Source organism: Microcaecilia unicolor, chromosome 4, assembly GCF_901765095.1.
Source record: "Microcaecilia unicolor chromosome 4, aMicUni1.1, whole genome shotgun sequence".
NCBI classification, from domain to species: Eukaryota; Metazoa; Chordata; class Amphibia; order Gymnophiona; family Siphonopidae; genus Microcaecilia; species Microcaecilia unicolor.
In genome coordinates this window covers 248,387,393-248,400,700 of record NC_044034.1, presented here as the reverse complement: position 1 = coordinate 248,400,700, position 13,308 = coordinate 248,387,393, and the positions used below count along the sequence as shown (strand labels likewise).

At 40.5% G+C, this 13,308-nt stretch overlaps 1 protein-coding gene across 2 annotated transcripts in view; it reads right to left on the bottom strand.

The window, feature by feature from the left end:
• Nucleotides 1-3,623: 3,623 nt before the first annotated feature.
• UNC50 (unc-50 inner nuclear membrane RNA binding protein) overlaps nt 3,624-13,308 on the bottom strand; it is a 35,710-nt gene continuing 26,025 nt past the window's right edge. For both annotated transcript variants that reach the window (XM_030201390.1, XM_030201391.1), the window contains 4 exons: nt 11,497-11,617; nt 7,641-7,780; nt 7,447-7,548; nt 3,624-4,357 (listed from right to left, as the gene is read on the bottom strand). In XM_030201390.1, coding sequence (XP_030057250.1) covers nt 4,221-4,357; nt 7,447-7,548; nt 7,641-7,780; nt 11,497-11,617 — 500 coding nt within the window. In that variant the 3' untranslated portion in view covers nt 3,624-4,220. The remainder of the gene's footprint in view (nt 4,358-7,446; nt 7,549-7,640; nt 7,781-11,496; nt 11,618-13,308) is intronic.

Here is a 13,308-nt window from a genome sequence, read left to right as displayed (position 1 = left end):
CTCTCTTCCCTGCCCCCCTCCAGCCACCCATGTCCAGCGACCCTCCTCTCTCCCCTGCCCCCCCCCCCAGTGACTCTCCTCTCTCCCCTGCCTCCCCTCCTGCCACCCAGGTTGTCCAGCGAATGCTTCGGGGCAGGCAGGTAAGATCCCCAGTCTTGCCTGCCTGCAGCTGGCGCTGACCCTCCCTTGTTGCTGGATCGCTCTTCAAAATGGCCACTGAGACTTCTGCTGAAGTCTCGGTGGCCATTTTGAAGAGCGATCCAGCAATGGGGGAGGGTCAGCGCCTGCAGCGGGCAGGCAAGACTGGGGATCTTTCCTGCCTGCCCTGAAGAATTTGCTGGACAACCTGGGTGGCTGGAGGGGGGCAGGGGAGAGAGGCAACCTCGGGGGGGGGGGGTGGAGGGGGGAGCAGTGGCTGTGGTGACCTCAGGAGGGGGGGTGGAGGGGGCATGGTGGTGACCCTGGGAGGGGTGGAGGGGTGCACGGCGGGGGGGGGGGGGGCTGGGGGGAGGGGTGTGGTGGCAGGGGCGGGGCCTTGTGCTGCTGTCATGCGGTTGGTCAGTGCTGAGTGTGATGTCAGTCTGGGCTTCGGAGACGAGCAGACCAACTTTGAAGAAAGCCACGGACACAGGCAGCCAGACACATAGAAAATTGGAGGTGAGAATTATATAATCAAAAGGTGACACTAACTTAGATCACCAATATTTCAACAAAATACTCTCCATGTATCTAGAGCAGCTTGGCCTAGGACCCTTGGGAAACTAAATGCCATGTCTGGTTTTCCATCTATTTAAATTTTCTGTGCAAAGATCTTTGACCAGAGCTGCAGTAGCTGCCTTTTCTCCTTAATATCTGTCTCCAAGGATCCTATCCTGTGGTATGTCTTCCCAAAAGGTCTCCTGATTATGTGCCAATATGTTTACATTCTGAGCTAAGAAACTTAAATCCAAAGAACATTTTGAAATAGCTTTTATCCATTTTGCCCAACATTTCCCAGACTGGAAAGACATCCCCATATCTGCAGAGGTCTGTGGGGCCTCTCCCCCTCCCATGACTGCTGTAACAGTACCTTGCTTGCCAGGAATCAACATTGGCTGGAGGCCTCCCTGCAGCAAACCTTCATATTTGAGAATGTTGAAGGAGCTGACCACAGAAATCAATGAGGGAGGTGCTCCCTAGGTATTGCCTGCCCCAGTTCTCGCACTTTCTGCAACCAAAGCAGATGCCTGAATCTTATCCACGTGAGGGTGGGAGAAGAAGCTCACATAGGCTGAGGGGATCCTCAGCCCCAGACAGTTCCAGATCTCCACTACACAGAGCTGGACAAAACTCCAGAGGTGGAAACAGCTGACAGCTAAGTTTTCACTTTTCCTTACCACTTAGAAGCCATAGGAAATCAATTTAAGGAAACAATTCCATAAAGGTTAGAGTTCATAAGCCAGCTGCCATCTTAGGTCCCCCCCTCCCCCCTAAGAGATAATTTAATGTCTTAAATTGCGAGATAATTTAATGTCTTAAATTGCATTAAACTAAACATATTCCTCTTAATTAAACCATATACAGCATTTCGTTGTACTTATAACAAGCTTTAGCTGCTTCAGGGTCTACACGGGAAGCAGATGAACCATGGCTCCTCCTTACAGAATACCCATAAGTTACACACATACTTACTGTATTTACACACCCACAGTTGCACCAGGGCTATGGCTGATGTAACTGTGACTCAAACAATTATTACTGGTAATGTACTTATATAGAACAACAAAGCTTTTATTCATATTACTATTAAACACTTTCTCATAACATACTATCTCATACTGAGATGATGAAATGAGGTAATCTAACACACTAAAAATAGTTTCAAAGACCTAAGTATAAATGAAGCTAGCTTAAACAAGTCAGAATCTTGCCATTTGTTCAAAAGCATCCTGAGGATTTTATAGCTGACAATAGATTTGGTGGTTTTTATAACTTCTGGAGCATGAATGAGGAGGGGATGTTACACCTTATTGGCTTTTTACACACTGAACTATCCACAGAGGTATACTTTTAAACAAATGGCAAGATTCTGGCTTAAGTTAGCATGTGCTACTGAGTTTGGAAGAACAATGTGACCTTCATTGACTCAGGATATTTTGTTTCTTGAATTTTAGCATTATTTGTTATGGACTGTACTGGGGTCTTAGAGACTACTTTTAGTGTGTTAGATTACCTCATTTCATCTCCTCAGTGTGAGATAGTAAGTTATGAGAAAGTGTTTAATAGTAATATGAATAAAAGCTTTGTATATTCTATATAAATGCATTACCAGTAATAATTTTTTGAGTTACTAGTTGTATTTCTGGTGTTTATATTTGTTGTACCCCTGTAAATTTAGTTCTGATGTAACTGTGGCCACATAAATGTTAATACACATTGATACTGCGTTACACCAATTTTCTCTAATGGAATTTGGGCAACAGGCTCTCACATGTCATTGGGGCACCAACATGGAGAGGTCTAGTTGTAGAATTGCCCCCATAACCACTGTGTACAAAATGCATCCATCTTAAAGGTGTTTACTGTGTAGATCTTGTTTGAATGACTATGCAGGTTTCAGGGCAGGTTTGAGAAGCTCTTCATTTGAAAAATATGCACAAGTCATCTTTAGCATCAAACATATGGGAACTACTGCTAGAAAATATAGACGATAGCTTCCAAAGGTGAGAGGAATATGGGTAGAGAAGTAACCTAGTGGCTAGAGTAGCAGGAAGCCAGGGTTCAAATACCATTCCTGATTCTTGCGACTTAGGCAAGTCACTTAATCCTCCATTGCCTCCACTACACACTTGGGGTTGAAGTCTATATGTGCTGCCAAAATAGCACTATTCTATAAACTACGCTTAAAGTTAGACGTGGTTTATAGAATAGGCACAATTTCTGGGCATACGCGCTAACTTCAGGTGCAGCTATTTGCACCAACTAAAATGTAGTGCAAATACTTGCATGTAAATTTAGGCATGGATGCCCTTATTCTCTAACTACGTGCATAACGTAAAGGAATGCCCTCAATCCATCCATGACCCTCCCAGTTCCAGACCCCTTTTTTGACTTATGTAAATCCTGCACCTAAATTTTACACACAAGTAAATTTCAATTCTAATTAGTACCAAAATTGCTTGTTTAAAAAGCCAATTATCAGCACTAATTAGCTCATTATTCAATTAAACTGCATACACAATTTTTAGCAACCTTTATAGGGGGTCAGGGAAATACCTACTGTACTGAACATAATGCCCTTTGAACTACTGCTGAAATGGCATCAATGAAATACAAATTTTTCAGCTCAAAACCGAATCACAAAGGCAGTTGATCCCTTCTGACAGGCTGAAAACACTGTTCCAAGGCTCAAGCTTTGACCTATTTGTTTTAAAGTGACATCGCTAAACTGCTTACATCAGCAACAGGGATGAGGTAATCTTTAAAACAGGAAAGGAGGATTCAACGTAATACATCTTTTTAATGCAGAGAAAGTACTAGAGTAACAAGACGTCAACCCTCTTTACTTTAACGCTACCATTGTCATAAATTGTGTTTCCTTTGTCTGTTTTCTACACAACACCATTATCCTAGACTGTACAAAAGAAGTTTAGAAATACTTTATTACAGAAATGTACAAGTAATTTAAGGAATGCACTGCAAAAATACTGATAAAAGTGTCAACTTCTTTAGAGATGGAAATGGTCAGATTGCCATTCAGAACATTTTTAGACAATGCATTCTGGTTTATTGGAACACCAAAGATTGAGGAACACTTGCGCTGCCCTATGAAGGAAAAGCACAGCATGGATATTTTTTCTTTTTTTAACTGCACTTGGCCATCCTTTATCATGATATACTACAATTTGAGCAAACAGCCCGACATCTGAGTAGGTCTCATGGATTACATGCAGATGCAAGAGACGGAAAGTGGATCCCAGAAAACAGCTATTAAGAACATTTAGGCTCCCCCACCCAAACACGCTTAATGGTTGGAAGCCCAGATACAGCTGGCTTTTAAGTTCATAAAAATTAGAAAATAGACACATCAAACTTTCTTACAAGGAAAAGCTTTCATTTATATATCTACAATGGAAAGCAGCATATTTACATGTCTGTACAAAAAGTCTTATTGGCTGTAATAACACAGTTAATGTGAGAAAAAAAAAATCAAAGTTGTATAACTGGAAAAAAAGTAATCTTCATCGCACTCGGAATTTGTAGAAATTGCAGAGTCCTTCAGTAAAGTTCCATCCTAATGCCAGTGAGAGCACATATAGCAGAATAAGAACAGCAAATGGGTACAGGAGGACAACTGTGTTCTTCAAGAAAGGCAATGCTAGGCAAAGAAAAAAAAAAATCACACTTTAGCAGTAAATGATGGCAAGGCCTCCAGTATACTGCTCCTTCATTGTAAAACTCTAACATAATAAACACTATTATAATTAAATTTTGCTATCTGCTGGGATAAACAAAGGACCCTAAGGTGAGGTCAGATAAGATGGGAGCTGCAGTAGCACAATAGGAAAGTATTAAGTGGGCTGACTTCATAAACCAAGTGGTTGGTCTCTACTATTATCTTATAAAGTATTATATTACAAAAGGAAATAGATGGCCTACTCAAATACTCCAATGAACAATTTATTGATAAGTAACACTTCCAGTTCCTATTTATTATTATAATGTAATGCTCTGGCTCGAGTATAAGCAGGGCTTATTTTGTGCCAGTACAGCATAATGGTTTCTTTTTTTTTCCCTTTCCCGTTCATCCATCTCCTGCGGCCACTGCTGCTCTTCCCAATGAGCAGCAGTAGCAGGCAAAGCAAGGAGTAGAAGGCGCGGGGCTGCAGTGCTAGGACATGCGCTGTTGGCTCTGCCGATCCCCTGCCCCAGAACAGGAAGTTGATGTCAGAGAGACAAGGGATCGGCAGAGCCAATGGTGCGCCTGAGCACTGCAGCCCCATGCCTTTTACTCCTTGATTGGCCTGCTACTGCTTCTCATTGAGAGAAGAAGCAGCAGCAGCAGCAGCAGAAGAAGAGATGCTGGATGGGAAAGATGTTGGATGGAAGTGGGGAGGATAGAGAGGTCAAATGCTGGATGAAAGTGGGGAGGAGAAGAGGGGCAATGCTGATGGAAGTTGGGAGGAGAGAGGGGCAAGCTGTAGGTAGGCACAGTAAAAAAAAAAACAAAAGGGGGGGGGGGGGAATGCGGAATGGAAGTGGGTAGAAGAGGGGCAAGCTGTAAGTAGACACTGACAAAAGAGGGAAATCGAAGATTGGATAGTAAGAAATAACTAAAATGTGGATAAAGGCAGAAAATAAAATCAAAGAAAGCTGCAAAGAAAAGGAGAGAAAAATGACAAACAAACAGGAAATCCTGGCAATAGAGGTAACAGAAAACGAGGAAAGTAGAAACCAGAAACTGGGACCAACTCAACTGAAAAAAAAAAAAAAAAGTACATGACCAGACAACAAAGGTAGAAAAAATAATTTCATTTGTAGTTTAAGATAAAGTACTGTGGCAGCTGTGTTAATTTTTCGTTGTATTTGTAGTCTCTTGGTGGGCATAGTTTGTTTACATTGTTACAATTATGTTAGCATATGGTGAATCATTTGTGTTTCTGGTATACATTTCCTACCCATATGTACTTTTGTTTACATTTTAATATTTTAGTCTGTTTTATTCACATGTGTTTTATGAATTTAAAAATAAATTGTTTTACATCAGTTATTAATTTGTATAGTATCATATTAACTCATGTATTTTTGTACTTATATTTATTTGCATTGAGATTTATATGATCTGCCTTGCTTTACATCACCCATCTTTTTTCCCCTCTAGCTTCAGAAGGCTTCCCATCTCAGCATTATGTTGTAGAGATGCTTTGCAGTCGCAGCCATGCTTTACTGTAGAGATGTTGTTAGCAGCAGGTGATGTGTTGCATTGGTTTTATATCACCTAGCTCACTTAGTATTGAGACCAAAAAGGGTTACTTTGGTTTTATCACACCACAAAACCTTCCCTCATATATATATATATATGCAGTGCTGCCGTGACCTGAGAGCCAGGGAAACCGGGTTTGATTCCCACTGAAGCTTCTTGTGACTCTGGGCAAGTCACTTAACCCTCCCTTGTCCCAGGTACAGAAAAAGTACCTGTCCACTTTGTACCATAGAAAGGCAGTATATCAAATCCATGACCCTTTACCCTTTGCAAATGCTAACTGGCAGATCACATAGCTTTTCTTCAGCAGTGGACTCTTTCTTGTTACCCTCTCCTACATGAGGATGGAGTAATCTTGAAACTGTTTAAACAGAGAACATTTATATATTGTTCACTTATTTACTTACTTACAATGGTTTATAACCTGCACTATCCACAACTCTAGGAGGGCATACATTACAAAATCATAATACAGAAAAATATAAAACCAGCCTCCACCTCAGCCAGAGGCCACTGTATTTATTTGTTACATTTGTATCCCACATTTTCCCACCTATTTGTAGGCTCAATGTGGCTTACATAGTACGGGAGAGGTGTTTGCAGACTCCGGTGTAAGTTTGATTCAGTTTCCACCACTGAATTGGGTCTTCAGTTGGCTCTGTAAGGAATTTGTTAATTTCAGTTTCGTTTCTGAAGTTGGTGGCATTTTTCCTTTACAGCACACTTGAGGATAAGAAGAATCGAATGCAGCCCCAAAATCAAATGTATCTGAAGAACTTTTCTGATGATTTTTAAAAATTTTTTGGAGGTCCTGTAGTTCACTTAAAATAATCATAGGCTTCACATTTACCTTCCCTAGTAATTTCCCATAAACCATAGCTACTACTTTAAAAGGACAGCCTGACCAAGGGAGTCTCGGTGGTACCAAATTCTTTCCACTTTACAATGATGGACCCAACAATGTCCCAAGGAATATTCAAACACTGGAACTTTCTTATGGCTGTCCCCAATCTGTAAGCTTGGAATAACTTTAGCCCAAAACTCTTTTGGCAGATCCATGTTTGGTTCAAATTCATTTCAGAGTATTTGAAATCGGCTCAATTACTGTGATTGGACTCTAATCAACATGGGACAAGACAATTTTTGAAACAGCCCCTTTTACTAAACCGCATTTGCCATGCTGGGAATCACTAGCATGGTTTAGTAAAAAGGTCCCTAAGTGAATTACTTACTTTGTAGAAAACTTCTACAATTGTTCTTTCACATTGAAAGTGTACAGTATATTGTATATATCAGTAAAACCATTTCCTACTTCAATGCATTTTGAATTATATTTTTTAGACAGCAGAATGTGAGAAATGTACGAAAAAACGTGAAGACTTTCAAGGTATGGTATACATCACCAGCAACAGCCAAGGTAACAAAATACTTCTGCTTGAGTATGAAAGTGTGTTCTGAGAAGCAAACCTCTTGACAAAACTTACCGCTGTATCCCAGAAATGTTATATAGATGTAATATCCAATGGCTATCAGCCATAGCGTGTTCCCAAAAACGTAACCAATAAATGAATCAGCAAGAATAACATCTGTAGGAGAAAAGAACGCCGAGACTTAATTAACTACCTGCCTGTCAATAGTATAGGCGGTGACTTGTGACCAGAAACGCGGTCATACTTACGATTGATGAAAAAGAGCTGGATAAAGTGTAAGATAACCAGGAGAGGATAGAAAGCGTTTAAATGAACATCGAATGCATAGCCCCATTCCACATCACAGTCCTTGCTCTGCCGTTCTACCAGATACTTGTTAGAAATGAACCTGGTTGGTGTAATGAAAAACAAAAACTCAAGACTTAAAATAAATTAGCAGAAACATAGTAATTGGCCAAAACAAATTAAGGAGTCCTTTTACAAGGACATGCTAAAAAGTGACTTGTGCTACTTTTAGCGCATGATTTTTCCCCAAAATCTGCCAAAAAGCCGAATTTCTATTTTTGGTAATAATAGCCAGGTGCCCACATGAGCCCTTACTGCCTATTTACTTGGCAGTAAAGGTTCACATGCTAACTCTGTAGTAACTGGGCAGCGTGCGGCAATGTGGCCACACTGCCGATTACTGCCAGGATTGCCGCAGGCCCCCTCCCCCACGGTAGAAAATCATTTTCTACTGTGGGAAACTGTGCACGTCAACTTCAGAACTATTGCCGGGCTCCTGAGCTACCCTGGTGGTAGGGCTGATTTGGCGTGCCTTTCTAGGGCCCTTAAGATACCACATGACACAAACAATTTTATACTGCCATTTTTTCTAAATCTGTCAGCATAGGTAGCAAGGTACCTTTGTTCGGTATTAAAACAAAACACATTTCACACATGGTTTTCAAAAACTGAGAGTGGGTTACCAAAGAATAAATAGGAAAGGGAGTGTTTCCTTGACATAACAGAAACTGAGATTCTGCTCCACTGACTCACTCAGCTGTTTTCACAATCCACATTTTTTAAATGTTATTGTCCTTTAGTATGGCTGAAGCAGTTCCACAGCAAAACATTTCTTGGCCCAACAAGTTCTTTTAAACTATGGGGATGATATTTTAAAACTAAACAGCTACTAATCCTATTGGGAGCTTTGCTAAATTGTATTAGTGTGAGTGACTGGTTCATAGTACCACCATTATTGGATGCCAGTGTCTGACAAATTCTGCACAAGTGTGCCTTGGGAATCATGCCCCACAATGCATATTGCTTACTGAATAAGCAACTCAAGAGACGTAAACAAATGGGGTACTCATGCTGTGACCCCAGGCCTTAATTCCTTGAGAGATTTGCTTCTTTTATGGGTTGTGCAAAGAATTTACAAAACTTTGTTAGAAACAAAATACAGTTGGGAATCTAGATTGTAGAAAATGAATGATGCAGATCACGTGTCCAATATTTAGGTCTCTCATTTTAAAATGTCTTGTATAATGTCCCAGCCCTGTGGAAAAAGTCACCTTCCTGGCAAAACTGTGCCACTCTTTGCTGGCTCCTTTCTCCTCGACTCCACACTAACTCTGACATTTTTGGACCCAAAGGGCTGGAATCAGTGAATGGTGCTTAAAATTCATTGCTGGGAAAAAAACAAATCAGTGCTAAATGGTATTCTATAATGGGCATCCCCCAGGATTGGCTCCCTTTATAATACTGTGCACATATTAGGGGAACGCCCCTAACCTGCTCATGCTCCTCCCATGGCTATGCCCCCTTTGGAGATCTCCGCGGAAACACTTACGTGCTATTCTGTAAGTTGGCATGTGTGTTTTCTTATGGATCTGACATTTCTGCCCCATTTCGGTGCCTTCAATCTGTTAAGAACTAGGGATGGTATGTTCAAATCCCACTGTCACTCTTTGTGATCCTGGGCAAGTCACTTAACCCTCCATTGCCTCAGGTACAAACAGACTGTAAGCCCTCTAAGGACAGGAAAATACCTACTGTACCTGGATATAACTCACCTTGAATTACTGAAAAATGCATGAGCCAAACCCAAATAAATACATTACACACACACCTGGATTCTATAAATGGAGCACAAATTTCCATGTGCAAATAAATTGGTTAACAAGCCAATTAGCATCAACAAATAGGTGCTAATTATTGGCAGCTCGTTATGCATTATTCTGTAAAGATGAGCACACAAATCTTTTAACACACAACTCAAAAGGGGGCATTCACTAAAGATGCATGCAGTATTACAGTATACTGGGGATCCACACCTACCTTATGCACCATGATTTACACCAGGTTTCAGTTGCTATAAATCCTCATGCCCAAAGTTTGGCATGGAAATCGTCTCTAAGCGCTGTGCTATAAATGGCGTGCCATTTATAGAATAACATTCTGCATGGATTTTTTTTGTAGTCCATAATGGACTTTAAAAGTTCAACGGTAGTAGCAAAGGATCTGTGGTTAAACTGAGAAAGTGGAAAGGGGAAAAAAAGTGCATGGGTTTGTTTGGACTGGAGTCAGAGAGGAGATGGGATATTTACTTTTTTTAATGCCACTAATAAAAAAAATAACAAACATAATTTGTGTGTGGCTTATAAGAAATTATGATGGTGCCAAGTCCTAATATTTTGGCTGGCATCAGCATAACTTCATACGTAATACAGCAGTTGTTGATTAGTACACTATGGAAAGGGATTGTTTCCTCATTTGAAAGAACTCTAACATGCCAGAAGTATTATTATTGAAAATATGACAAGATTATAAAGGTATTGTGGTATTGACAGCCCTGCTTCTACACATGCAGATTATAAGATTCAGTGAGTCTCTCCAGTTGTTCGCAATTTAACAAAGGTCAGGCACCAGGGATTATTTGATTCTTCATTTTCCTAGTTGCAGGAAAATAGTTTATAAATCTGTACATGCAGCAAGGTTTATGTACCAGGGAACCAAATGGTGGAATTCTCTTCCAAAGAAATAAGGGGCATGAATGATTATAGGGTTTTCCGTAAAATGTTAGAAACATTTTCCTTTTTAGGAACTTTTTACCTATGGATAATTCATAATGGGAGTTTAAGATCTTCATTTTCTTCAATTTGTATTTATGATTCATTTTATTATTTATTTATATAATTCTATGTATTGTTATTTTGCTGATGTAAGCCTCATTGAATAGACATTGTGTTGGGTAATGCGGGGTATAAATGTCAATAAATGAAAAATGAAATGAAACCAACAACAAAAAAACCTCCTACATTTTATTGCTCATGAAAGATCCATCTACCCCCATCCCTCTGACAGGGAGTGCTCCTTAAAAGTGGCACCTCATGTACCCTGATCAACATCATCACATAGTTTCAACTAAATATGGCTTTCAGCCTCATGCTTGAAGAGAGAAACTATTACTAACAGTACAGCAACAGAGGGACATATGAACCTGGCTCCCTGACACTGGAGACAGCAGGCTTTCATCCAGTGGCGTAGGAAGGGGGGGGGGGGGCGGGTGGGGGGCGGTCTGCCCCGAGTGCATGCCGCTGGTTCACTGCTCTCTCTGCCCCGGAACAAGTTACTTCCTGTTCTGGGGCAGAGAGAGCAGGGAACCAGCGGAGCTGATGCAGCTCCCGGCGACTTGAACTCAGGGCGGAGCGGCCCTCCCGCCCGCCCCCTTTGGTAAGAATGCGCTCCGGGGGGGGGGGGGGGGGCAAGGGGGGTACGCCGTGCTGCACCCTGGGGGGGGGGGGGGGTGCAGCGGCAAACCGCCCCAGGTGTCAGCCGCCCTCGCTACGGCACTGCTTTCATCAAACCTCCAGAATTTATAACTACAATTCTAAGTTTTGCTAGGCACTGCTTGGCTGCCTAGTTATAACTTAAAGGGTTACTGAGCTCGCTATTTATTACAAAAATAATAAGAGCCCTCTTTAATGAGGCACAAATTCAGGGATGCTGGACTCAGTCCCAGGACTGCCATGCTCATAAGTCTGGAAGGAGCACTGACAAATTAGAAGAGTTGGAGAAATAGCCACAAAGCTCCTCAAAGCTGTCAAAAAGCAAACTTACCACATTAATGTTGCAATCAGCAGGCCAACCCCTACACAGTCTATAAACACCACCCAGAGCAGGAGTTCTATAGTTTGAAAGAATCCTATGTTCAGAACAAACCCAAATCCTATGGTCGACACTAAAAGCAGAAAAACAAGGAAAAAACATTATCAACATATTGAGTATCTCAGTTTCTATTATTCTGCCTTTGTATAAAACTGTAGGGGTCAATTTTCAAAGAGGGTTGCATGCTTACTGGTGGCTGATAAATGTATAACGTTCCTATCCATGTATTTTCAAATGCTATAAGGGCAATGTAGGCCAAAAATCCCTGCAACCCACCCCAACACTATTCATACAATGAAAGGGCAGAAGAAGAGAAAAGCAAGGGCACAAGTCAATTATCTGCCTACTGGAAATATTCAGCCACCATATGGATAAGCTATAGGTTTAGGTAAGATAAGCTGAGGTATAATGTAAATGAACAGAAGTTGCAAGTCACCACACTACATATATATTCGGAGCTAGTGACATATAGCAGCACTGAATATACGTAGAGCTTAAATGCTGTATAATTTTATCCTGTGATAGGATTGTTGTTTCTAGACATATGGAGGTAATTTCAAAATAGAGCCCCTACGTGTCCTTATAAAACAGGCTCTTAATAGTGCAAATTAGCACAAAACATACACCTGCTCTAAAGATGTAAATTTGTGTATGCACTCAGTGTGCGTACTTGTGTTTTTTTTTATAATATACGTGCATATATTGCAACTCCACCCCATCTATACCTCCAGGAATGCCAATGCATAATACACATAAAAAATCCATGTGATCTTGTCAGCACGTGAACCTGTTCACATGAATTGAGATGCACAGTGTTATATGTTATTCTGTGCATATTTTATACACTCCTTTTGTCCTTCTCTAGGTCCTTTAAATCTTTATATTTCAACAGTTTTTATTGATGACAAATCAAAAAGTACAAATCCACCTTAACATGGCAGCATCAATACAATTGTGCAAAGCTCAGTGGAACAACACTTCAAGCATACAACATTACGTACAGCCATCAAATTTTGTAATATAGCACTTATCCCTCCCTCCCTCCCTCCCCCCAAACCGTGTTCTGTATTTAACATTATGTATTAACTATTGTTATGGATGAAAACGCATAACTAGCAATTCCTTATTAAACATAAAAGTCTGATAACAAATAATTATATCATACCCATAAACTTTTATATTAAACTTAGGTCCTTTAAATCTTTAAAAAAAGCCTGCTTCTACACTTCTTGTAGCATATGCCCTTAACTGGTGGAAAGTAACAGCAGATGAATGCAAATAAAGACCTGCATGACCCATTCAGTCTGCCCAACACGAGTGTTAAGATAGTTCTTTTTCATATCAAGTGTGTTACCTGGAATAACTTACCTGGTGTTCTTTGTTTTCAACCATCTTACTTGATTTTTCACTGCCATTTAAAAACGTTTTTATTTTGTAAATTTCTTTTTAAATGATGTTTCTGTTTTTGTATGTTACATCTTTTTTTTTTTGTATTGAGAACAAGAAAATACAGCAGAATTTAAGAACATAAGAATAGCCATACTGGGTCAGACCAATATCCATCTAGCTCAGTATCCTGCTTCCAACAGTGGCCAATCCAGGTCACAAGTACCTGGTAGAAACCCAAATTAGTAGCAAAATTCTATGCTATCAATCCCGGGGTAAGTAGTGGCTTCCCCATGTCTATTTCAATGGCAGACTATAGACTTTTCCTCCAGGAACTTGTCCAAACCTTTTTTAAACCAAGATATGATAACCGCTGTT